A 24978-nucleotide genomic window follows, 5' to 3' on the forward strand; every position below is an offset into this window, starting at 1 on the left:
AAATCACTATGACCTTCTTTAAGAGTGTGCGGGCAACCCTCTCTTTTTCTTAGTTTGATGCAGCATGTCGCTGACATCATTTATTTCTTTCTCCCTAAATCCTGCCACACACATAAAGATAATCGGGCTGATTTTGCCCCGATTTTCCCCCTTATCGCCTGATTATCTTAAGATCTTAAGATTATCTTATAAGATTCTCTTGTAGTGTGTGGTGTGTTAAGAGTCAAAATTCCCCCGACAATCGGCTCAGAAAACGTTCGGCCCCGATAATCGTAAGTATTAAACATGTTCAATATTTACGATTATCGGGGCCGACAACCGTGGCCGTTTCAATCAAAAGTCATCTTGTGTGTGGAAAGCCGGTGTTGTGTGGAGAAGTGCCTGCTTGCCGAGCTCTGCTCACCGAGCTCTGCATGCTGCTCGCGGCAACAAGCCACTTCTCCGCACAACACTGGCAATCCACAGAGAGCCACGGTGCAGCCCTGGCATTACATGAGGTTCACACAGACATTCACGCATACACAGGAGATTTCCTGATAGCCGATAGCAAAGACAGTAGCGCTCGTAGCCGGCAGCAGCCGGCAATACAGCAGCCATGTTTAATCATGTGACCGCCGCTCACAGCCCGTCATGTGACAGCGCAGTGCTCCCTATTGGACAGCGGCTTGACTGCTCGGCGTCCGGAGCCACAGACACACACAGATGGGATCGTTGTAAAGGCTGAAGTGTCCCGCTTTCATTAAAAAAAAAATTACATTGCTCTTATTGTCCATTCCGGAAATAGACCCGAAAGAGTAGCTACAACGACACCCCTGGTATCGCTGCTGATGCCGCGGACCTCTTTCTGAGTTTTCTGACCGGAGGGTCAAGATTCTGAAAAATCTTAATGTGTGTGGTGAGCTGTGTTTGGAATATCGCAGCACACCACACACAGCACGATCAAAACTGTTCAATCACAGATTTTTTATCTTCATGTGTGGGGTCTCTCAGATAAAAAATCGGTTGAGATTTATAAAATCTTTATGTGTGTACCCCCCTTTACACAAACATATATGACATGAACAACATATGTATGTTAATTTGCCAAAGAAGTAAGGGGACCAAAAGATTACAGAACAGTTATAAAGTGCTACAGTATTAATTAAAGCACTGTTTGCTAAAGTGACGAGTGCAAGATTAAATTTTATCTGATTGCACAATGCCCCAATAAAGTGCAGGATTGACTTAAATTGCACTATGCCCATGGCACACGTTTGCACATCCAGATGTGTGTCTAATATTGCACTAAATTTGTATACATAAATTTATGATGTACACAGTATTGTATGGAATTGGGATATATAAGTATATGTATATACAATATACAAAGAAAGCAATAAAAATACAGAGTGGTATCCTATACAATTAACAAATTGGACAAGACGTACACTTTTAGACAGGATTATGATCACAGATCTGATTTTCCAATAGCCATGCCTTAAGAGCTTTGGTAAAAGAGGTAAGAGTTGGAAGTTCACGTATAGTGCTAGGTATTTGGTTCCAGGTCTGGGATGCATGGAAAGCTAGCCCCCACACAGCCCAATTTGGCCACTATCTGGTTTTGGTTCTCCTTTCGGCCTGGTTTTTTATTTATTTAGTGTTGCTCCCTGTCTCCCCTAGACCTATGGGGACGTAACATGCTCACCCAGGATTGTAGTATCCCTTGTGACAAGTTATCTTCTATGCAAATATAAACAGGCAACTTAAAAGTTTCATGAAGCTAAACACAGATATGTGTCTCTCACTTTTGCAGAGTAGTCTTATCTATGTAAAGTCAGATAAGAACTTCCAGGGTTTCCTCTACATGTAATTGATCATGGTGCACCGCCACGGCAAAATAAAAGCCGCCACACCTTCAGAATGATGATTTTTTTTTTTAATGTTAAAACAATGTAAAGCAGGGTTTCAACAACCAGTTACCATTTCCTACTTTCCCCCCCTTTCCACTACACAGTTACAACTTTAGACTCATGCTTTTCAATCACAGCTGAGTTCTTCATTTCCTCCTCATTAAAAACGAAACTTATCAACAAGCGCATCCAGCGTTTACCATTAGTTAACGACTCTGTGGCGGCCGGGGGACAAGCGCTTCGCCCCTCAGCTCTGTGTGTGTGTGTTCATCTCTCACGCTCTGTTTCGATTAAAAAACACAAATAATAGGCTACAAACGTACACATTGGCCTCACGTGTTTTATTTAGAAAATTGACCGGATTCTCTCATGTTTCTTTGTGTGACTTCCTGCCAAGATTGACGCGATGACTCGCGGCTCGTGCACAAAATAGACCAAACACCAAAACGATCGCTGCAGGGCGTGTGTGTGTGTGTGTGTGTGTGTGTGTGTGTGTGTGTGTGTGTGTGTGTGTGTGTGTGTGTGTGTGTGTGTGTGTGTGTGTGTGTGTGTGCGTGTGTGTGTGTGTGTGTGTGTGTGTGTGTGAGGAAGAGTTCTGCTTCATTCTCTGCTGTGTAACCACAAAACTAAATGAAGCTTGGCTTCAAAATAAAGACTTAGAATCAACTATATTCTTCCACATTACATCAACACTGAATTTCTTTGGGACCTTTCATCTGATCAGATAGAGTTCTGCTTACTTATATATATTTTATATATTATATTATATTATATTATATGCTCTGTAGCTCCTTATAATATACAGGACTGAAAGATGAGAGAAAAGTCAGAGACAAATTACTGTATGTAGCTTTGTAAAAAGAATTAAAAACAAAAAGTTGCCCATCACATTTCCTCAGTGGAATATGACACTGTGTGTTTCTGCTCTGTAAAGTTGTTCAAATACAGATGAGAAATAAAATGTTGAAAAACAGGAGTCCAATCAGGAGAATGTCTTTACAAGAAATGAGACCATTTCCCAGAAACCCAGTTTGCAAATGTAAAAGTGAAAGACCTCTGTCTCTGAAAGGCCAGAGGAAGCTCTCATCCCCATTACAGGGATGCAAACGGGTCAGGACCAGAAAAGAGAGGAATTGTCTGTCGGGGGGGGGGGGGGGGCTGCTCACCATTAACAAATAATTACATTACAATATCACGGAAAAGTCAATTTCCAGTAGTTCAACACCAACCAAGTATTGAGTGCATATAGATGGACATAGTTTTCAAAAGGCCAACATTTCTATATTAAAAATGCTTAAAAAATTATTATTATTTCAGTTTTGGAGATACTGAATTTTAGGTCTTCACTGAATGTTAGTCATAATTATTATAAAATAAACTGAATAAATAAAGACATGGGATGTTTCATTCAGTGTGTAATGGACATATAGGCCTATATAATGTGTTAGTTTCACTTTTTGAATTGAACACATTCTACATCGCGGAGGCGACGTCCTTCCACGCACGATCTGATATCACCATGTAAACAACAGCCCAGGACTAACACTAACCCTAAACCTAACTGGTTGGTTATAACAGCGCTCCTGGGCTGTTACTTACTTGGTGATATCAGATCATGCGTCTTTCCACTTAGGGCAGGGCTCGACAGTGCAACTGTTTTGCTCGCATTTGCGAGTTGATAATTTCCAGTGCGAATAGAAAATTACATTCAGTCGCATCAGTGCGACTCTGACAGAAACTGTAGTACATGCACCATTTTGCATGCTGTTTAACGTGAGCAGTCTGAAACACGGGTCTGTCAGTCACTCTGCTCTGCTCTGAGCCCAGGAGAAAACATTTATCGTATCCTACAGTTTTTATCCAATGAGGAGAGAGAACGGCATGCAGGGCTGTGTGTGCAGCCAAGGAACGCTGTGAATGTGGTGACGTAGCGACGAGGACTGTTATGGTGCGTTCAAGGAAACTCGTAACTTGTGTTTTTCCGACCTGTGAAGTGGTACCAGTTCGATCTGGTACGAGTTCACGGGTCAGAAGTTACGAGTGGCCGTTATAGTGACTTTCACCGGTAAAACAGGTCGGAGAAACACGAGTGGGTTGCCTGGAACGCTACAAAGTCGTAAGTTGTGACTTGAAGCTGTAATTTACGGTTTCAAAAGCCTGCCTGGAACGCAGCATTAGCCAAAACCACCGGATCGCTTACTCCTGCTTTAAAAAAAAAAAAAACATTAATAAAAGTATAGTGATATAGCTACTGATTTGTTGAACATCAGGCTGAGTTCAACAAATCTGTATATAGGCTACTATGGTTTAAGAGATGTAATTCATATCAGAGTAATGGCAGGAAAGTAGGGCCCGACCGATTTATCGGCGAGCCGATTAAATCGGCCGATTATAGCCCGTTTGAAACTAATCGGTAATCGGCCAAAACTCGCAGATTGTCGCCGATATTTTCAGGAATAAAATGCAGGGAATAAAACTTGGTTTTACTTTGAAAAGAAGGCGCCGTAAAAATAAAAAGAAGAGTCCAAGGAATAGAAACTGAGCTCTCCTGCTCAGTATTCTGGTAAGTTCAGTTCAAGAGGATCCAATGTGTGTGTTCTGTGTATCAATGTCAATTCAGTTTCTTTGTCCTCTGTGTCTTTTTGTGAGGAGTGTGAGGAGTGTGTGTGTCTTATCTGTTGTCAGAGTGTGAGATTCAGATGATGGAGTCGTCGAGGAAGGTTCTGCAGCTGGCCACACCGCGTCTCCAACTCTCTCTCTCTGAACCGCTGGGCTGGGCTCGCCGTCTCAACCGTCTCTTTCTCTCTGTTTCTCAGACAGTAGTTCAGAAAAAAACAACCTACACAGAAAGTGCACAGTTGTAAGGAACTTAATCTGATTCTGTCTCATCATCTTCTCTTCTCTCATTCTCTCAGTTCAAACATGAAATATATCACCAAAAATTAAGGAAACACATTAACACACAATAAATGAATTATTATGAATTAAAACAATTAGCCTACTAGTTCTAACCATAAATGTAATCAATTATTCATGATTTATCATATCAACAATAGTATTTTTAACAGACACATAACTTATGCATCCTTTTTAACCTCTATTTATCTTGTATCATCAATTTTTAACTATTTTAATTCACCTTTGTAATATTTAACTCTTAAACATCAAATTAAATACGGTTTTTATACTCAAAAGTGCAATTTCTTCATCAAAAAATGAAATAAATCACACCTTGAATGGTACTGTTAGCCTTTGCAGTGGCTAATAACACAAACGAGCAGTTCAGATGGCATAAAAAATAAATAAACTGCATCTTCTCATTGCAAACCGCATGGAAACTTAGCTTTAGCTTAGTGATTAGCATAGCGATTAGCATAAACTAAGCATAAACAATAGACTAATTATTAGCATTCCGAGCTAGCGATTAGCATGTTGCGGTTGCTAATAGCATTAGCATTTCAAGCTAGCGATCCTTTTTCAGACGATAAACTACGGTAGAAAGCGCACAAAAGTCAGAGAAAAACATTGAAGGTCTTCATATGGTTTATTTTAGCGATATAGACCACCTTAAACCAAGTTAATGGTACAATAAATGCATTTTTCCCATCTGAACGGCTACTGAACTGCAAGCTAACTGTGTGCTAACTTAACTTACAAGGGTTTTTTTTCTCCTCGGTTCACGGTTTATCAGGTTGAACCTGGATTCTCCGGTGACTACCGGGTCTGCCTGCAGCTTTCTGCTTCTCTTTGCTTTGTTTTTGCCACCGACTCTCTCGGTCTGCTCTGCTCTGCTGCTGTCTGCCTCGTGTCTGAGAGGAAAATGGCGTCTGCTCTCAGGTGCAGACTTCACCAACACCTGACCATGGATCTATTATAAGATAATATACATCCATGTACCTGACTAGGTTCATCACAGGGAATAAAAACACTACCAGGGGAACACTGCCATCTACTGCAGGTTTACTGGAACTGTCTAAATGACACTGTTGAAAAAAATACAGATAAGTGTCTACAAAAAAGAAGAAGGAGAAAGAGAAAAAGAAGGGGATAAAAGAAAAGATAGATAGACGAGTGATGTCCACTGCTGTTTTGTTTGTTTTCTTGTCACTACTATGTTTCATCATCTTTAAGGTTTTGAGACAGAGTATAATATTGGTGTTGAAGTAAGCCAATGTAATTATAACAACAGAGAGGGGCAGGTAGCTACTATAACTTTTCTTCATCCTGCTCCTTTTCATTCATGGTGACAATGTGTACGTACATTATGTAAATATGTGCAACCATGTGTAGAATGTATCCTACCATGAATGGAATGAATCAAAATGAATGAATGAATACAGGGTTACTCACCTGATTTTTCATGCTGGTTACAATTATCTTTTTTTTTTCTCTCTCTCAAATTCCTGCACTGCAAAAACTCAAAATCTTTCCAAGAATATTTGTCTTATTTCTTGTCAAAATGTCTCATTTCTAGTCAAAACTAAACTCTTTCCACTTTAAATAAGACTCACTACATAAAAATGAACTTGTTTTTAGATCATTTTCACTTGTTTCAAACTAATTTTCACTTGATATAAGTAGAAAAATCTGCCAGTGAAAGTAAGTTTTTTGTGCTTGTGATAAGAAAGAAAAACTTGCTCCACTGTCAGATTTTTCTACTTATTTCAAGTGAAAATCTGCTTGAAAGAAGTAAAAAGTGTCTAAAAACAAGCTGCTTTTAATGTGATGAGTCTGATTTTAAGTAGAATTAGATTTGTTTTGACTAGAAATAAGACAAATATTCTTGGTAAGACGTAGAGTTTTTGCAGTGTGTAATACTGATGTGATATCGTTGAATAAGACTCCACTATGTGGTGTTTATCATCTGCTTTAATAACAGAAGAAGCATGTTGGTCGGTTGTTGTGTGAACCTATGTTGTATGATACATCACAGTCAAAGACGGTTTTTCTTTTAGATATTGTGGAGAAAAGGACAAGCTGTCAACACAGAAGGAGAAGGAAGTGGAGAAGGAAGGAGAAGTGTGTTCACGTTGGTGTTTCCTCCACAGCTTCAGTGTAAAAGCCTTTTCCCAGCAGGAAGTTTGTCAGTTGCCTTTCAAAATAAAACAAGAAGGAAACAGAGAACTCTTGAATTAACTCTTTCCTGCCCTTCACAATAAAATGCAGACGGACTCATCTGCTTCTGTCTGAGCTTTTAATCTGAAGGTCTGAGCCACAGCCTTTACATCTTCTACTGTTGGTATTTATCATGACTGTGTCATTGTTCCATATATTCTACATGATAGCTAAAGTTATAGAAGGATATTCATGCTGATCTGTCTGAGTTATTGATGATGATCAATAATCAGCAGAGCAGCTGTGTCTGTCTGTAGCTGTAGTGTTGACGAGTGTCCAGCAGAGGGCAGAGCGTCACCATGGAAACACTGAGGACAGCACCACCACCTTCATCAGACCGACTTCACTGTTAGAAACATGTTTCACTTCACTTCCTGTCACGTGATCCGCTGTGTGTGTGTGTGTGTGTGTGTGTGCGCGCCCACACAGTGAACCATGATGGTGGGAAGAGGGGGGGTCAGTGATGATGTCACAGGCGTCAGTGATGATGTCACAGCTGCTGTCCGTCAGCATCAACAAACATCTTTTCAAAGTGTAAAATGAGCTTAGTCTCTGATCTCCACCCTGTGACCTGGGGCCTGTTGTTCAAAACCTAGATCAGGGATGAAGCCGGGATATGTTGGTTATCCTGCTGAATTTAGCCTCAAGTCGGTTGTTCAGAAGCTGGATACCTTTATCCTGGTCAAGTTACTATGGTGATTTATTCTCTGCAGCTAGCCTGCTCCAGACCATAATAAGTAACAGCCAGGCTTAGTTGATTCTGTTGTCTTCATCTGTCAAGTCAGCAGTCACTCTGATCAGAAATCAATGTGTTTCATACATGTTCTTATGTACATATTGGCCTGAATTATAAACAAATAAAATGCATTAAAGCAGAAGTGAGTGATATGTTTGTGTTGATATAAGTCTTAAATAGTTGTATCTTCCGACAGCAATCACTTCTATAGAGTGTTTGGACTGAAACACGGGTCTGTCAGTCACTCTGCTCTGCTCTGAGCCCAGGAGAAAACATTTATCGTATCCTACAGTTTTTATCCAATGAGGAGAGAGAACGGCATGCAGGGCTGTGTGTGCAGCCAAGGAACGCCGTGAATGTGGCTACGTAGCGACGAGGACTGTTATGGTGCGTTCAAGGAAACTCGTATTTTTCCGACCGTGAAGTCGTACCAGTTCGATCTGATACGAGTTCACGGGTCAGAAGTTACGAGTGGCCGTTATAGTGACTTTCACCGGTAAAACAGGTCAGAAAAACACGAGTGGGTTGCCTGGAACGCTACAAAGTCGTAAGTTGTGACTTGAAGCTGTAATTTACGGTTTCAAAAGCCGGCCTGGAACGCAGCATTAGCCAAAACGACCGGATCACTTACTTCTGCTTTAACAACAATCAAAAAACATGAAACATTTACAATATTTATTAGGCTTTTTTTTTCATAATTAGGCCTTCAAAATTATTTTCATAAAATATGTTACGATTATATTGGCCTAAATATTGGTTGAGGTAAGAAAATAAGAATAAAATTGAGTGAGATATAGACCTCGTCATCATTGTTATCGGCAATTTATTGAAGCACCAAACAGCATAATGTTCTAATATTTAAAGCAGAAGTAAGTGGTCCGGTCGTTTTCGCTAATGCTGCGTTCCAGGCAGGCTTTTGAAATCAGAGTGACTGACAGACCCGTGTTTCAGTCCAAACACTCTATGTAAGTGATTGCTGTCGGAAGATACAACTATTTAAGACTTATATTAACACAAATATATCACTCACTTCTGCTTTAATTAATGTTCACCTGTTGCACATTTGGCCATGTGCTGTAAACTTTACTTCAGATTTGTGCAATGAATCATCTTCCACTGCTCATCATTAAGGCAAAGTGCACAACTGTTCATTTGTGAAAGGAACTTGAGTTGTGATCATAGTTTTGGATTATTAAATCAGTCCGCAGTTGTCCGCCGTGCTCTCTCTGAGCTTTACCACAGCAGCCGTGCTTTTTTTTTTTTTTTTTTTTTTTTAAGAGAGGTGTGTCCCCTGACATCAGCATTAAGATCCGCTGTTGATTGGAGGAAAGTGGCCACACCTGTCCTCTCATTGGTCAATCTGTGATCAATCTCTGTGGTCTACTGACCAGAGAATTAGCTACACCTGGTTGACAAAGCCGCTGCTCCTCAGCCTGGCTCGGCGTTCCAACAACCAACTAAACCAGGATGGACTTAGGAGACTTTGTCCAACCTGGCTTTTCCACTTATCCTGGATATCTTTATTCTACTTTCGAACAACAGGCCTCTGGACTGGATTTATTTATTTATTTACACATCAATCATTCTGTCATGTATAGTTTTATATTTCTATTCTAGTTGATTCTGTTGTATTCTACTGTGGGCTGCTTTAGTTTGTCTTTGAACAGTGAAGCTTCAGGTGTAACCTGGACAGAGGAGCAGTGCTGCCGTTCGGGGCTCTGGATGTGTTTCAAATACACTGCTCAAAAAAATAAAGGGTTAAAACACTCAAACAACACATCTTTGATCTCAATTAATGAAAGATTGCAGTTGAAAATCTTTATTCACTATATAGTAGAGTGCATTGAGAACAAAATAACATAAAAATGATCAATGTAAATCAAAATTATCATCCCATGGAGGTCTGGATTCAGAACCATACTCAAAATTAAAGTGGAAAATCACATTGCTGGCTGCTCCAACGTCAGTGAAAACTCCTCCAGACAAGTCAAAACGAGGCTCAGTAGTGTGTAGTGTGTAAGTAGTGTGTAAGTAGTGTGTAAGTAGTGTGTAAGTAGTGTGTGTGGCCTCCACGTGCCTGTATGACCTCCCTACAACACCTGGGCATGCTTCTGATGAGGCAGCAGATGTTCTCCTGAGGGATCGCCTCCCAGACTTGGATTAAAGCATCACTTACCCTTATCCAATTCAAGGAGCTCCACAGGACTCATTATACTAAAGAAAGATTATCAAAAATGTACCCAAATGTATCGGATTCTTGTGACAGATGTTCTCAGGCACCTGCTCACTCAACCCATATGTTTTGGTCTTGTCCTATGTTTTTACATTTCTAACAGAAGTACTGGAGTTGAACATTGAACCATCACCAGAGATAGCCATTTTTGGCACTCCAGGAATTAGGATTAAATTGAACTCAATACAGAAAAATGTAATCTCCTTTTCATCTTTGATAGCTCGCCGTCAAATTCTTTTACAGTGGAAAGACCCTTTACCACCTTCAAAAGATTCTTGGCTTAAAGACCTGATGACATTTTTGAAGCTAGAGAAGGTCAAATTTACACTTCGGGGATCCACCGATAAATTCTATGAACACTGGCAACCTCTTATATCTCATTTTGAGAATATGAATTGTACATCATTAGACTAAGATACGTATTTTTTTTTTTTTTTTTATAACTGCTTTATATATGTGCTCATGCTGATAATGTGATTTTGGATAAAAGATTTATAATTCTTTTCTTCAATTCTTTTTTTTTTTTTTTACTATTATACATATATATACATTGTTACTATTATGATTGCTATTATTATTATTTTATTTCTTATTGTTTATTTACTTTTCTTTTTTTATTTATTTATCTCTTTGTTTGTTTGTTTTGTAAATTTGTTAGGTAGTTTTGTTTGTGGGGGAGACATCGGGTGGGATGGGAGGGGGAAAAAAACCCACTTATGTATCGTTGATTTGTAAGGTGAATTCTCTGAACCAAAGTGGTATAAATAAATATTAAAAAAATAAATAAATAAAGCATCAGCCAACTCCTGGACAGGGAACCTCTGGCTAGCACATGGAGGGCTGTGCTGTGCAGCCATCCAAAGAAATGCCTCCCCACACCATCACTGACCCACCACCAAACCGGTCATGCTGGAGGATGTTGCAGGCAGCGTAACGATCTCCACAGAGAAATTAACACAATTAATTAATTAACAATTATGTTTCCTTGTTTTTTACAAACAGTGGCGGCTGGTGCTAAAATAAATTGATTTATTGAAAAGATAAATAAAGAGCATTGCTAACTTCACATCCAGCAGTAAACAGCAGTGGATCAGCTGATCTCTCCCTCCGTACAAACACTCCGTTCTGATCCAGCTCCACTGGACTTTCAAAGTAAAGGTGACGCAGCTGTAAATTAGTTAGGCTAAATAGTGAAACAGCGGCGCCTTTATAGCCGATTTTAGGATGAAACTCTGAACATAACCTGAAACAACTGATTTTTCTTTTGCTGCGGCCGCCATTGTCTCCTGTCTTGTTGTTGTTGTTGTCTGTCTGCTCCGTGTGCGCGCGGGTGCGTCTGTAGCTGACAGGCGGCTCCGCTGCCGGGGGAGTGACTTTGATTGACAGGTCAGGTATCATGAATCAATCCGATTGGATGAAAAAATGACCCAAACGCGCTGATTGGCCACGGGCGCAGCTAGGAGAATCTTGAAGTGACCAATTAGAGACCAGCATGAAGTCACATGGAAGCCAAACGTTTAAGAGCCCACATACACACTCATTAGGCCGGCGCCCCTCGCTATTGAAATGTATGAAACAACCCAGAATAAACCCAATATGGAATGGAAAGACTTACACATTTCAAAGTAAAACCCATTGTATGAGTGAACACTGAACAGATATAGTAATTACTTTTTATTATGTTATTTATGTTTACTGTGTCTACACTTTTTTCCTGAAATTTTGATGGGGGCGGCGCCCTAGCGCCCCCTATTGACCGGCCGCCACTGTTTACAAAAGATGAGAAAGTAATCCCTGACAAAAAGGACTAATGACAAAAATGAAAAGCGAGTAAACAGGCAGAGCCCTGCATCAATAAAGCAGATGAAACAAAACAGACAGGACAAAAAGAAAAAAAAGGCAGTACAGTGCGTAGGTCAGGGAAGTCATTTGGGGATAAACTCGTCACTGACTGGATGTCTGCTGCCTGAAAAGTTCAATGTCTCCAACTGTAGATGCAAAACAGTACAGTCCCTCCCAACACCCCTAGGAGTGCATCCAACTAGGGACTCAATCAGATTCTCTTTCGAGATGAGAATCCAAAGGTTGCCAGATTTTATCAAAGTCCCTCAACTTGTCTTTCAGAATAAATCGAATTCTCAGACTCTGGATGTAAAATCACCACATTTACATCAATAAATAAATGATTTAGCCAACAATGAACCGATCGGTCTACATAAAGAATACAACAGACTAGAGGGAAATTCAGTGCTTGTTTTTTCATTTTGATTTATGAAACACATTTTGCGGGGCGAGCATGAAAACGAAAAAGCATTTCCCCGTTTTGTTTTTCTTTTTAACTATGTCATAAACTCTGCAACCTAATGGGACGTTCACACCAAACGTGACAGACGCAAATCCAATCGCTTGAAACGCTTGTATCACGCCGCTGGATCATTTTTGGATCATTCGCGCTTGACGCTCAAAAAAACAGCGACGAGCCATCAACCAGATTTGTTACCAAGACGATTAGATCAAGTTCACAGGATCAGTGATTGTGATAACATGTAGACATAGAAGTGTTTTAATGACCGTCCATCATGTGTTTAACAGTGTGACTGGGATCGATGGATTTGGACAGAAACTTAAAGAGACAAGGTCAGTGTTTGTCTAAAACATTTTAAAGATATTCAGTAGATGTGTGTGTGGTCTTTACTGTATTTGACCCTTCAACACAAGTTCAACATCTCCAACTTGCTTCAGACGCTCCATTCTTGTCGCCGCCGCCTGAATGCCATGTCATTGCGCCACATACAGTGAATGTAGAGTTGCCGCTCAATTTATGTCTATCGCGTTTGGTGTGAACGCCCCATAAAGAATAAAATTAAAATGAAGTTTGGATTATTTCTCATTAGTTTCATTTATGAGTCAAATAATGCAGCTATCACCTTGAAATAAAGGGTTAAGGTAAGGCCTTTCTGCTAATGCTTTTTGGTACCTTTTTGCTGGAGGATGTTTTGGAAATTAAATCTTAAATGTCCTTATCTTTATTACTTTAAGTCACAGAAGGAGCAGTCTGTGACTGCTCAGAAAATGAAAATGCAGTTTGAAATATTCATTATTCATTTAATTTATGAGTCAAAAATGCAGCTATATTTTGAAAATGAAAAAGCATTTCTGTTCATCTATTTTAATTTGAAATACAACATTTGCTTCGATACTCTTGTGGTGGACCTGCCTGTTTGATATGACACTCATCACAACCACTGAGGTCTAAATAGAGATGAATCTGTATCACGTCGACTATTATAAGCTCAAGCTGAGTCTGAAGAACTGTCCTGTTCCCACAGGGCTGTCTTCTGTCTTTTCTGTTATGACTGAGAGATGTCTAGTGGCAGATGATACACACTGTGTCTTTATACCAAAATCAAATGATGAAGGAGTTGGTGGAAAAAATAAAAGTTTGAAAACAGTAACAAATATATTCTGTAGCACCAGTCACTTTGATTATGAATTTTATTAAATTGTTGATTAACAAAACAGAAACCTGAATCAGACTTACAGATACTTAACAGAGCGATAACAGTATATAACTGAATGTTCTTCTTTTTCACACTTTGAATATGGGGGGTGTATTATTATTATTATTAGTAGTAGTAGTAGTAGTAGTAGTAGTAGTAGTAGTAGTATTGTTGTTGTTATATCTGTATATGATGATGGAGCACAGTTACATAATTTCCTGCAAGGGATGAAAAATAAGGTATTGTGATTAGGAAAGCATATTCTTTTCTGTTTCAATTCACTTAATTTCCAGATGAAAACAAACAACCAAAACTTGCATTTCTTATAATAAAAGTCTAAATCAAAGTCAAAAGTAACTTTGAAGCTTTAGCGTTGTGATCAAAAACCATAGCGGCAGGAGCCAGCGTCATTGGCAGCATGAACTCTGATTTCTCGAGGGAAAATGTTCCAAGCGTCCATCCCACGAGTGTGATTCTTCCAGTCTGGTTGGATAGGAGGGTTGTTTAGAGCCATCAGGCCACCCAACCAGCGACATTCAGAGAGCAGATGATCCGGGGAGATGACTTCCTGTTGAGAGAGAGAGAGAAGAGTCTGTGAGGAACAAAAAGTTCAACTTTACATCTACAGTCCTTTACACTGACGGGTCCAACAAGTTAAGAGTTTCCTGTTCAACTCTATTGTGTGGCTGAGTCATTCACACTGTGACGGCTCTACTGGGCGTACAAAGGTTAAGTACATCTACTGTGTGTGCTGATTGGTGTGAAGTGTGTGATGTTACCAAACTAACCTGAGAAGTAACTCCACTCTCAGAATCGTACAGAACCATCTGAAGATGCTGCACAGCCAGGCCTCTGTTCTCTTTGACCTGGAACAGAAGATGGTTGTTACAGAGCTGCAGTAAAGCAGCTTTAATAACACATTTCACTTCTGGGATGAATAAAGACTAAGTCTAGTGATCCAGTGTTAGACAGCAGTCTTCCTGCTCTGTACCTTCTGAGCTGTCAGTCCACCACCACCACCCTCAATCAGTCCAACCACTTCATCTATCTGCTTCTTCTTCTTCTCCATTTCTGCTGCTGCATCTTTAAACGCGTTCTATAATCATCAGGGAGAGAGAAAAACACTGTAAAACTTCAGTTCAACACTAGAGACTGAGTAATCTCATCTCATCAGACTCTACTGTACCTGAATACGAGCTTTGACGACCTCTGGCTTTTGTTTCTGTCTCTTCAGCTGATCTCTGATGTCAGGCCACCTCATACATCTCAGTCAGTCTGGTTTTACTGACTGGGCTGTTCATGCTCTCAGTGTTTCCTGTCTTTATTGAACCACTGACATCCGCTGCAACTCTGCAAGAATCAAAGTTTAAAACGTATCAAATTCAGAAATAAATATAATATAACATAATATAATGAATCAAATTCGGTCTGAAATATTTTTTTCTAATTAAACCATGTTTGACATCTGAGGCTCGCCAGTTACTTCTTGAGAAGGGCTTGGCTTAAACTGCTGTGGTAGGAAAGTGAGGTGGGACTAGACTGGAGTGTTGATTTGGTTTTTAATGCCGCTCTGGCTGTTCACGTCAGAAATAAAGACAGGAAGTGATGATGTCTGGAGGGTTAGCTGCTGCTACCTCAACAGGTCTAGGACCTGTATGTAACTGGAATGGGATGTTTGCTGTGTGGTCAGTACCTGTCTTTGAATGACCGGAGTTCTTCCTGTATTCTTTCACGAGCAATTCTGTGAGGTTAAATAAACAACATGTGAAAAACATCTTGATCTGCTGTTGCACAGTAATGAAGCATCTGTGAGATGAATGAATCATCTAGAATAAACACTTTTCACTAAGTATATTTTTTTGGCTTTATTTGATAGCACATAGTAGAGATGGACAGGAAAGAGGGGGAATGACATGCAGGAAAGGGCTGCCCGACAGGGGATTCAAACCGGGGCCGCCTGCGGTGAGGACTGTAGCCTCTACATGGGGCGGCCGCTTTAACCACTGCGCCACGCACCGCCCCCACTAATTGAACATTGGAGTACTATGAGCACATCACTGGTTTCAGTGGAACAATGGGAACTTCTTAAGGATTCAATCTGATCCAATAGCAGCTACAGCCTCCAACAGCTGAGTCAGCACCACACTGACACCACTTTAACATTACGCTGGAACTGGAATGGGATGTTTGCTGTGTGTTCAGTACCTGTCTTTGAATGGCTGGAATTCTTCCTCTATTGCTTCACGAGCAGATCTGTGAGGTTAAATATACAACATCTGAAAAACATCTCGTAATATTGGTTCACTTTAATCTTAAAGAATCGCTATGATCCACTCCAATAGCAGCTACAGCCTCCAACAGCTGAGTCAGCACCACACTGACACCACTTTAACATTACGCTGGAACTGGAATGGGATGTTTGCTGTGTGTTCAGTACCTGTCTTTGAATGACTGGAGTTCTTCCTGCAATCTTTTACTAGCAGATCTGTGAGGTTAAATATACACAACATGTGAGGAAGACATCTCATACTGTTGGCACACTGTAATGAGCATCTGTGGGAAACATGAATGAACAGTGGGAACAATGGGAACATCTTAAAGAATGACTATGATCCACTCCAATAGCAGCTACAGCCTCCAACAGCTGAGTCAGCACCACACTGACACCACTTTAACATTACGTTCAGAGCTGGATGAAGGTGAGAACTACTTGGTAGTTGTCAGACTGAGTCCATGTGGTGTAGGTTACACACTGTGGTGGATTTAAAATCTGGTCTATGCATCTTTAAAAGTCTTTTAAGAAATATATCTACCTCTCCTTGTGAAGTTCCTTTTTGTAATATTCGTCCATCTTAGCAAACCTGTTAAAAACATAAAGTTAACACTATTATCGACTGATTCCAGATCAGATCTGTGGAGTAAAACTGCATCATCTAAAATCGTTTCATGCTGTTGAACACAAACTTTCAAAAGGGCCAAAACCTAATTTAAAAGAAAGATTATAAAAATATTTACACCTGTAGCGCCGCATTATGTAATAATGTCATACATTCTCACCTCATGATGTAATAACGCCGCATTGTGTATTAATCTGCCACATTGTGTAATAACATTCTTGAACGCAATGTGTAATAAACTGTGCCGCATTTCGTAATAAGTTGTTACATGATGCTAGCCTGGCTATGGGTCTAACCAACCACATTAAAAATTCTTAACTCTAAATGACTAATTCTAAATCTGAGAAAACAATTATGTGTTGCAGATTTTTGTCATCTGATCTAAAACAACAAATCATAGAGAACAATGAAGCTTTACCTCTGATCCCGTGAATGTACTACTGCATTAGCCCTGGTGTAGAAGGAAGAAAGGAACCTCACCATTCACACACATTAACACAGACTAAGAATACATATACAGTTGTTTATTCTGAGTGTATCGCTGTATGAAGAGCCTGGTGTCTAGAGCGTTAGCTGCTGCTACCAGCTGCCACCTCTAGGACGACTTGTATGTAACTGGAATGTGATGTTTGCTGTGTGTTCAGTGCCTGTCTTTGGATGACTGGAGTTCTTCCTGCAATCTTTTACGAGCAGATCTGTGAGGTTAAATATACACAACATGTGAGGAAGACATCTCATACTGTTGGCACACTGTAATGAGCATCTGTGGGAAACATGAATGAACAGTGGGAACAATGGGAACATCTTAAAGAATCACTATGATCCAGTCCAATAGCAGCTACAGCCTCAAACAGCTGAGTCAGCACCACACTGACACCACTTTAACATTCAGAGCTGGATGAAGGTGAGAACTACTTGGTAGTTGTCAGACTGAGTCCATGTGGTGTAGCTTACACACTGTGGTGGATTTAAAACCTGTTCTATGCATCTTTAAAAGTCTTTAAAGAAATATATCTACCTCTCCTTGTTAAGTTCCTTTTTGTAATCTTCCTCCATCTTAGCAAACCTGTTAAAAACATGAAGTTAACACTTTATTATCGACTGATTCCAGATCTGTGGAGTAAAAAAATCATCTGAAAAAAGTTTCATTCTGTTATTGAACAAAACATCGGACTTTCTCCTCTCAAACTGTCTCAGCGTGTTGCAAGGTCACTTCGACACCTTTGACACCAAAATGAGCAACTCTAAACATAAGAAGAGTGGTGGACAAACTCCAGTTGCAACTCGAGCCAGCACTAGCATAGCTAGCAAACTCTCGGCCATGGCAGCTAACGTAGCCCCTGCTAACGTCAATTGATAGTTTTCAGTCACGTGACTTCCCAGGGACCTGGCGGTCAAAAGCAACATTCCAAAATGGCGGCGCAACGGACTTTCTATGGACAAACAACCAAGTAATGACTTAAATCATCTGCCAGCAGCCGAGAAAGAAAGATATAAAAACAACTTTGAAGTTTTGGGCACTTGTGACCCATATTCAACAGCAGCGCGACCGGCACGGCGGCGGCGATGGTTAACCCAGGACCACCGCCACCGGACACGGCAACAGCATATGTAAATGAGGGTTTTGCGCGTCGTAATCGTTTCCGCCATAGAGAGAGTGGACAGAGAGCTGGACGGACGAAGGGACAGAATGACATTTGATCCGATGCTAACAATGACAGCATGTGTGTTCATCTCTCTAGCGCTCTGTTTAGATAAATAAACACAGATCGTTACAGGGCCCAACTCGTCATATAGTGACGAACAGGCAGCAGCTGCAGCGACAATCACACACCTGTAATATGTGTGTGTGTGTGTGTGTGTGCCACCCATGATCCAGTGGATTAATAGAGAGCTCAGGTGGGACACACGGATCTAAACGCTCTGACCACTGACCAGAGGGATCAAAGACGGGTGAAGGCAGCGGTGACGTGTCTCAGTCCGGGACCGGGACTGAGAGACGGAGCTGAGCAGCCAGGTACTGGAGAGGAGAGGAGAGGAGAGGAGCGCACTGCAGGACAGACGTGCCCCGTGCGTAACGGCGCGTAAAATACTTTTAACACGGCTGAAAAACTGTTACAGAATGACCCAGACATGAGGAAATGCAGAGATGTAAGATCACGGGGCTCTGACAGGCATCAAATCAATAAACGCATACGTTTTCACAAAGTTGTATCAGTTAGTACATGGTTTTCAGACGTGGTGAATAAAGACGCAAAAACAGCCACCGCAATCTCTTCCTGGTTTGGTAAATCACATTGCACGCGCTAAATAAATCTATTTGCATCTACTCCTCCCAGTATTCTGCACGTTCTGGCTGAAACGCCCATATTTACATATTCATCCAGGCAAACACGCTAAATGGATCGCACGTGCTATTCTGCCCGTGTGAGGGACGCAATCCTCGGTGCGTCCGGTTAGTAGATCAGGTTCCACATGTGTTTGCGCGTGCAATCACGTTTGCACACGTTTTAATACACGCAAACCTTTAGTAAATCCGGCCCATAGTGTGCAGTATTGTGTAGTGTGGAGGAATAAGCCAGGCTCACTCACAGAAGCATATTGGCTGCAGTAACATGTGAACTGCGGATTGATTTGTGAATTTGTGACAAATCTGCGGACGGAAGTGCAGCACAGATGTTGTTCGGTACGGTAACCAGTTCAGACACCATGTTACCGGTATTTTTGAAGCAGCAGGGAGCAGTGTGTGTTTTTCTGCCTTGTCTTAAGCCAGCGGACAGCGGGGAAGTGGATTGTTTTGACCGCCAGGGGTGCGTTCCATATGGGCCGTGACGTCACATGAAAACTATCAATAGCAAAGTTGCTAACGCTAATGCTAACGTTGGCCGGCCTGCCCGGGGAGATGCTAGTGACACAATCTCCATGTCGCAGCTGGTAACGGTCGGTTCGTTCCAGACCCGCCTTACTGCCACGGAAACATCGCCAGGGAGAACTTTGAACAACTGACAGCAGCCAAAGCCACAATTCAATCTCTCCAAACCCAGAATCAAACACTGTGGGATCGTGTAGACAACATGGAAAACAGATCACGCAGATCCAACTTGAGAATAGTGAACATCCCGGAGGGCAGCGAGAATGGTAAAGACCCGGTTAAGTTTATTTCTGAGCTCTTAGCGGAGTGTATGGGCCCTGATGTGTTCACTGATCCGCCTGAACTGGAGCGGGCACACCGGTCACTTGGTCCAAAGCCGAAAGAGGGGAAACCAGCAAGACCATTTGTCATGTGCTTTCTTCGCTTTCAGCAGAAAGAAGCAGCCCTATGGTGGAACCATGTGGTGAACTATCAGGGGACAACTCTGAGGTTTTACCCCGACCTGAACTCTGCACTGGCGAGGAAACGAGCAGCTTACAACGAGGTGAAACGGGCTCTCTTCCAGAAGGGAATTCGGTTCCGTCTGATATATCCGACCCGCCTGGTGGTTACTTTTGAGGAGCAGACGTTCACCTTCGAGTCACCTGAAGACGCCCAGGAATTTTACAACCGCCGGGTAATAAAGGAGTGAAAAAAAAAGAAGAAGAAGAAGTCTGCAACCGTTGGAGCTCATTATTGAGAAGACTGGCCTCTACACTAGGCACTGGACTTAACTAACTGGACTTTACACAAACAATACTCACACTGGCTCTCATCGGTGGACTCAGGTATCCCTTTCAGTAGGATTTTTTGTTTTGTTTGTTTCTTCTATTGCTGTTCATGGTTATTTCATGCACAAGAGTTGAATTAATCTGTGTGGCAGTAAAAAGTAAACAATTTAATACCTGATGCTAAGGTAAAGCCCATCTATATTTGTTTTTGCTCTAAGTGTCATATGTGCTTAATATAATTAATTTTATCCTGATAACTTAATTAGCCATACGTTTAAATAGTGATGTTATTACTTTTGCACATAATGATTAATCAAGATACAATCCCGGAAGAACAGGGGAGATATGGTGAGCCTGCAGTTTTCCTCAGTTGGGGAGGCAAACATAGGCATTGATTTTATTTTGCTTTATTATGTTCAGTTGTTGTCGTGGATAATTGGGGGTTCTGTTAGGGTTATAAGGGTTTTGGGTATGTGCATCCATTGATTTCAAATCCATTTTAACAATTTTATTAACTTGTTCTCATCATTTTATGTATGTATGTTTTTAATGTGTTTATGTTTTTAAAGCTTCAGTTGGTAACAATTATTCAGTCATATTTGCTGGAACTGTCACTATATTCTGACGGTCAGACATTAAAGCAGATATCAGTGGAATGTTTTTGTTAATATAAGTCCTAAATAGTCCTATTTTCCGTCAGCAATCACTTACATGAAGTATTTCAGCCTAAACACGAGTCTCTCCGTCACTCTGCTCTGCTGTAACCCGAGGAGAAAATTTTCCTTGTGGGATACAAGTGTTATCCAATGAGGAGAGAGAACGGCATGAAGGGCTGTGTGTGCAGCCAAGGGATGCGCGTGAATGTGGTGACGTAGCACGAGGACCAATTGATGCCTGACAAGGGCGGGGGCTGCTAACTCATGGTGCGTTCAAAGAAACTCGTACTTTGTGTTTTTCCTTCCTGTGAAGTCATACCAGTTCGATCTGGTACGAGTTCACGGGTCGGAAGTTACGAGTGGCCGTTATAGGGAACTTTCACAGACAACAGGATGGTAAAAACACGAGCTACAGGTTACCTGGAACGCTACCAAGTCGTAGTTGTGACTTGAAGCTGTAACTTACGGTTTCAAAAGCCTGCCTTGAACGCAGCATTAGCCGAAACGGCCGCGAAGCTGATATCTGCTTTAAATGAGTAATTTAGGACAAAATCCAACTCCTCTGGCTCCACCTACAGCCTGTAATCGTATTTGCCAAAATCCACCGCGACCGACGATTCTCCACCAGTCAGGTAGAGGGAGCAGGAGGAGCAGCCAATCGCCGCTCCTACATGTCGTGCTATGGATACGGTACATCTTCTGTGGGTGCGTTTGTGGCTACTTTGTGTGTGTCTGTGTGTGTGTGGGGCGCTTGGCAGAGGTTCATAAAGGGACCTGACGGAGTATTGTCTTGAAATTTCCGACCAAGTCGCGGAGTTTACTTTCACTTTCGTCAACTTACCAACTGGAGCTTTAACTCTTTCACGACCAATGATGAGTTAACTCGTCAAAACCGTTTTTTTTTTGTTTTTTTTTACAGATTATGATAATAGACACTCTGAGGTACCCTGTGTGTGAATATGGTAGCCCTCTGATATGTAAAAACTGTTTTAAACTACAATCAAAACATAATGTTTTTTTATAAACTGTGTGATCTTGGTTTTGTTTGAGTAATCGTTCTCCTTGAACGCTGCTCTGGGGACAGCGTGCAGCGCTGTGCGGCTGTCGGCTACAGTGTTGTGACTTTCTCGCTAAATCTGGCGACTTTCCAAACCCTCTTGGCGACTTTTTTTTTACTAAAGCGACTGGCGACAAATCTGGCGACTTTTTCCGGTGCTGTTACAAACGTTTCTGGTTTGGAGACTCGGATCTGAAAGCCAGTTATCTCTGCTGTTTTCACGGCGCTGTGCAGCAGAGCGGGCGCTCTGCAGCGGGCGCCGTGCAGCGGGTGCTGTGAGCCGGCCGCCCCAGAGCACTCACCACCGGCCAGTCACACAGCAGTGTCACGGAGCAGCCAGAGACCCACACCGCTGCACCGCTGCTCTCCAGGCCGCCACACCCCCCAGATTTACCTACAAATATATTTATTTAGCCGTAGAAATGATTTGGGAGACGCCACACTGCAGAGTAGCGGTAAAATGAGCCGATTGCCACTTGACACAAAAGTGCGTTTTTCTCTGAAACTAGAGCGGGAGCTCCGTTTTTGGAGAAACCCAGCTCTCTTCTTCTCCTTCGTACTCACGAACGAAACGGCGGAAAAACTCGCCATTTTTTCGAGGAGCACGTTGGAAAGTCACTCTTCAACCACGTGAAAACCATTTGTTTCTAGGTGATGTACAGAGTTCGGTTCGACGTGAGAAAAAAGGTAAAAAATAGCCCAAAACGTGTGGTCCGGAGCTGATGTGCTGAGCAATTAGTGTGGTCGCTAAAGAGTTAAGTGGAAGCTCTTTCTCTACTCTTTGGAGTGAATGCAGGGCTGTGGTGCAGCAGATCATGTATTTCGACAAATATTACTGATAGATCTATTAGACCATGAACAGGACACAGGAAAGTAATCAGAGTACAGGAGGGACAAATGTAAGATTTATTTCATGGAATGTCAAGGGTTTGAATGGACCTGTAAAGCGAGCTAGAATATTTGCACATCTTAAACTTTTAAAATGTGAAGTTGCTTTTCTGATAGAAACACATTTAATGGTCAAGGACCAAATCAGATTTAAAAAAGCATGGATTGGCCAAATTTTTTCATTTAAGTTTCAATTCCAGGTCACGTGGTGCAGCAATCATAATCCATAAAAAAACACTCTTCAATGTCACAAACATTATATCTGACCCTCATGGCTGTTTTATAATCGTCTCAGTGTCCCTATATCACAAACCTGTACTCCTGGTTAATGTATGCACCCAACTGGGACGATGAGAAATTCATAGAGAAAGTAATCATCTATACCTGATTTAAATTCACGCTCCCTAATTTTCGGAGGAGACCTAAACTGTATAATTAACCCTTCCTTAGACCGTTCCAGCCCAAAATCTAATATCCCCTCCAAAATGGCTAAAACATTGTCATTGTTTATGAACCAAATTGGATGTTTTGACCATTGGCGCTTTCGCTTCCCTCATAGTAAAGTATTCTCTTTTATTTTCTCATGTTCACCATTCATATAGCAGAATCAATTATTTTTATATTGACAGTGTATCACTTCCCTTTGTTAAAAACATAGAGTATTCCACCATAATTGAATCTGATCATGCCCCAGTAATATTAGATCTTTCCTTCCCACTTAACTTCTCTGACCGGGCCCTATGGAGATTTGATACTGCACTACTTACAGACGAAGGATTCTGCCAGATTATCTCGACAGCCATTAATAATTTCCTAGAAACCAACAACAAGGATAATGTCTCCTGCCTTGCTCTGGCAGACTCTTAAAGTGGTAATAAGGGGGGATATTATCTCTTACACATCTAGGTTGTATAAAGCTAGGAGGCCACTGGTCAGGACAGTGTGGGCGTGGCAGATAATGCTATGATTGACAGCTCCCTCGTTTTGATTGACATCTCTCTGGCCCCGCCCACTTCAAACAATGTCATAGCAACACGTCAATGGTGACCGTAAAAAAAAAAAAAAAAAGACGTGCATGGATTGATGCTATTTAGCAGCTAACTAGACTACCAGCTTCGTTTTGGAGCATCATAACCGTCTTTGGTCGTAGTCTCACAGGAAAAAAAATACATAGTTAGGGGGCTTTTGTGGATTTGGGTTTCCAGAGGCTTTAAAAAAAAAATTTGCAATAGGCTATTTCAATGTTGGAGATACTGAATTCTAGGTCTTCACTGAATGCCCCCCCCCCCCCCCCCCCCCCTCAAAAACAAAAACTCTTCGGATCTGAAAGATTCACACAAGTCACCTAATTGGTCATGAAAAAAGCGAGTTGCGCTTTTCGGCGCGCTGTTTGCATGTAAAGGATGTAAAGCCCTTTGAGACAAACTGTTTGTAAAAACGGACTATACAAATAAAATTGCCTTGCCTTGCCTTTTATAAATGTTCGGCGGAAAACAAGAAAAGGACTCTTGTTGCAAAGGCTCATTTTCCGCTTGATCCATGATGATTCATTTACAGAAAAACAGAAAAGCATGGTAAAAGTAACATATCGCTAACATTTTAGAGATCCAAACTTCACAAATAATTTTCATAATTCTGATTAAATTATGAATATTGTACCGATATTAGTGTGTAAAACTACGCACGTCTGAGCAAGGCATCGCAACAACCCCCCTGCCCCCCACTTCCAAAGTTAAGAAATGAAGAAATAACCAAACCTCTCTGGATAGGGGACCATGTCCTTCATCTTGTTCCAGATGTTGAAGGCCAGGTTGTCCAGGTGTTTGGCCTGGTCTATCAGAGCTCCTGAGTCCAGCTGTGGATCCTCCAGCAGGGGGCGCTGCTGGACTCTTTCCACTGCAGCCTTGTAGTTGAGCAGGAATGAGACGTCTTCAGCTCTCAGCTCGTCCTCTGTGGCTCTGACTGTGTGTGAAAGAGCTGCTCTCTCTCTGCTCAGAGCCTCCATCTTCTCCTTCATCCTCTGACTCTTCTGCTTCTCTTCCTCCCTCAGTGCAGCCATCCTGGCCTCCTCTTCCTCTTCTAGAAACTGGTGAAGCTTCTGAAACTGCTCCTTAATCTGCCTCTCTGTGTGTCGGGCCTGGACCTTAATGTGTTCTGCTGTTTGACCAAACTTCACTTGAACTTCTTTAAAACCCTTTAACTTCTTCTTTAAGGGCTCCAGAGTTTCCTCAAGTTCCTTCTTGAGTTGTGGAGCAGCTTCATTGATGGGTCTGATTTTATGGTTGGTGTGTGTTTCTGAATGGAGACAGACGAGACACAGTGGCTGCTGATGGTCCAGACAGAAGAGTTTGAGTTTCTCAGAGTG

General features: G+C 41.5%; 1 protein-coding gene across 1 annotated transcript in view; it reads right to left on the reverse strand.

Moving 5' to 3' along the window:
* The window catches only part of LOC311004180 (uncharacterized protein), a gene marked incomplete at its 5' end in the record, with an annotated part of 73211 nt that extends 48539 nt beyond the window's left edge, over positions 1 to 24672 (reverse strand). The window contains 8 exons of the mRNA XM_083996124.1: positions 14262 to 14339; positions 14465 to 14569; positions 14660 to 14823; positions 15167 to 15214; positions 15679 to 15726; positions 15911 to 15958; positions 17389 to 17436; positions 24371 to 24672. Of these exons, the coding sequence (XP_083852250.1) occupies positions 14721 to 14823; positions 15167 to 15214; positions 15679 to 15726; positions 15911 to 15958; positions 17389 to 17436; positions 24371 to 24672 (597 nt within the window). The 3' untranslated portion in view covers positions 14262 to 14339; positions 14465 to 14569; positions 14660 to 14720. The remainder of the gene's footprint in view (positions 1 to 14261; positions 14340 to 14464; positions 14570 to 14659; positions 14824 to 15166; positions 15215 to 15678; positions 15727 to 15910; positions 15959 to 17388; positions 17437 to 24370) is intronic.
* Positions 24673 to 24978: the final 306 nt, after the last annotated feature.

The sequence above is a fragment of the Trachurus trachurus genome, assembly GCF_905171665.1.
Source record: "Trachurus trachurus genome assembly, chromosome: 21".
In the NCBI taxonomy this organism is placed as follows: domain Eukaryota; kingdom Metazoa; phylum Chordata; class Actinopteri; order Carangiformes; family Carangidae; genus Trachurus; species Trachurus trachurus.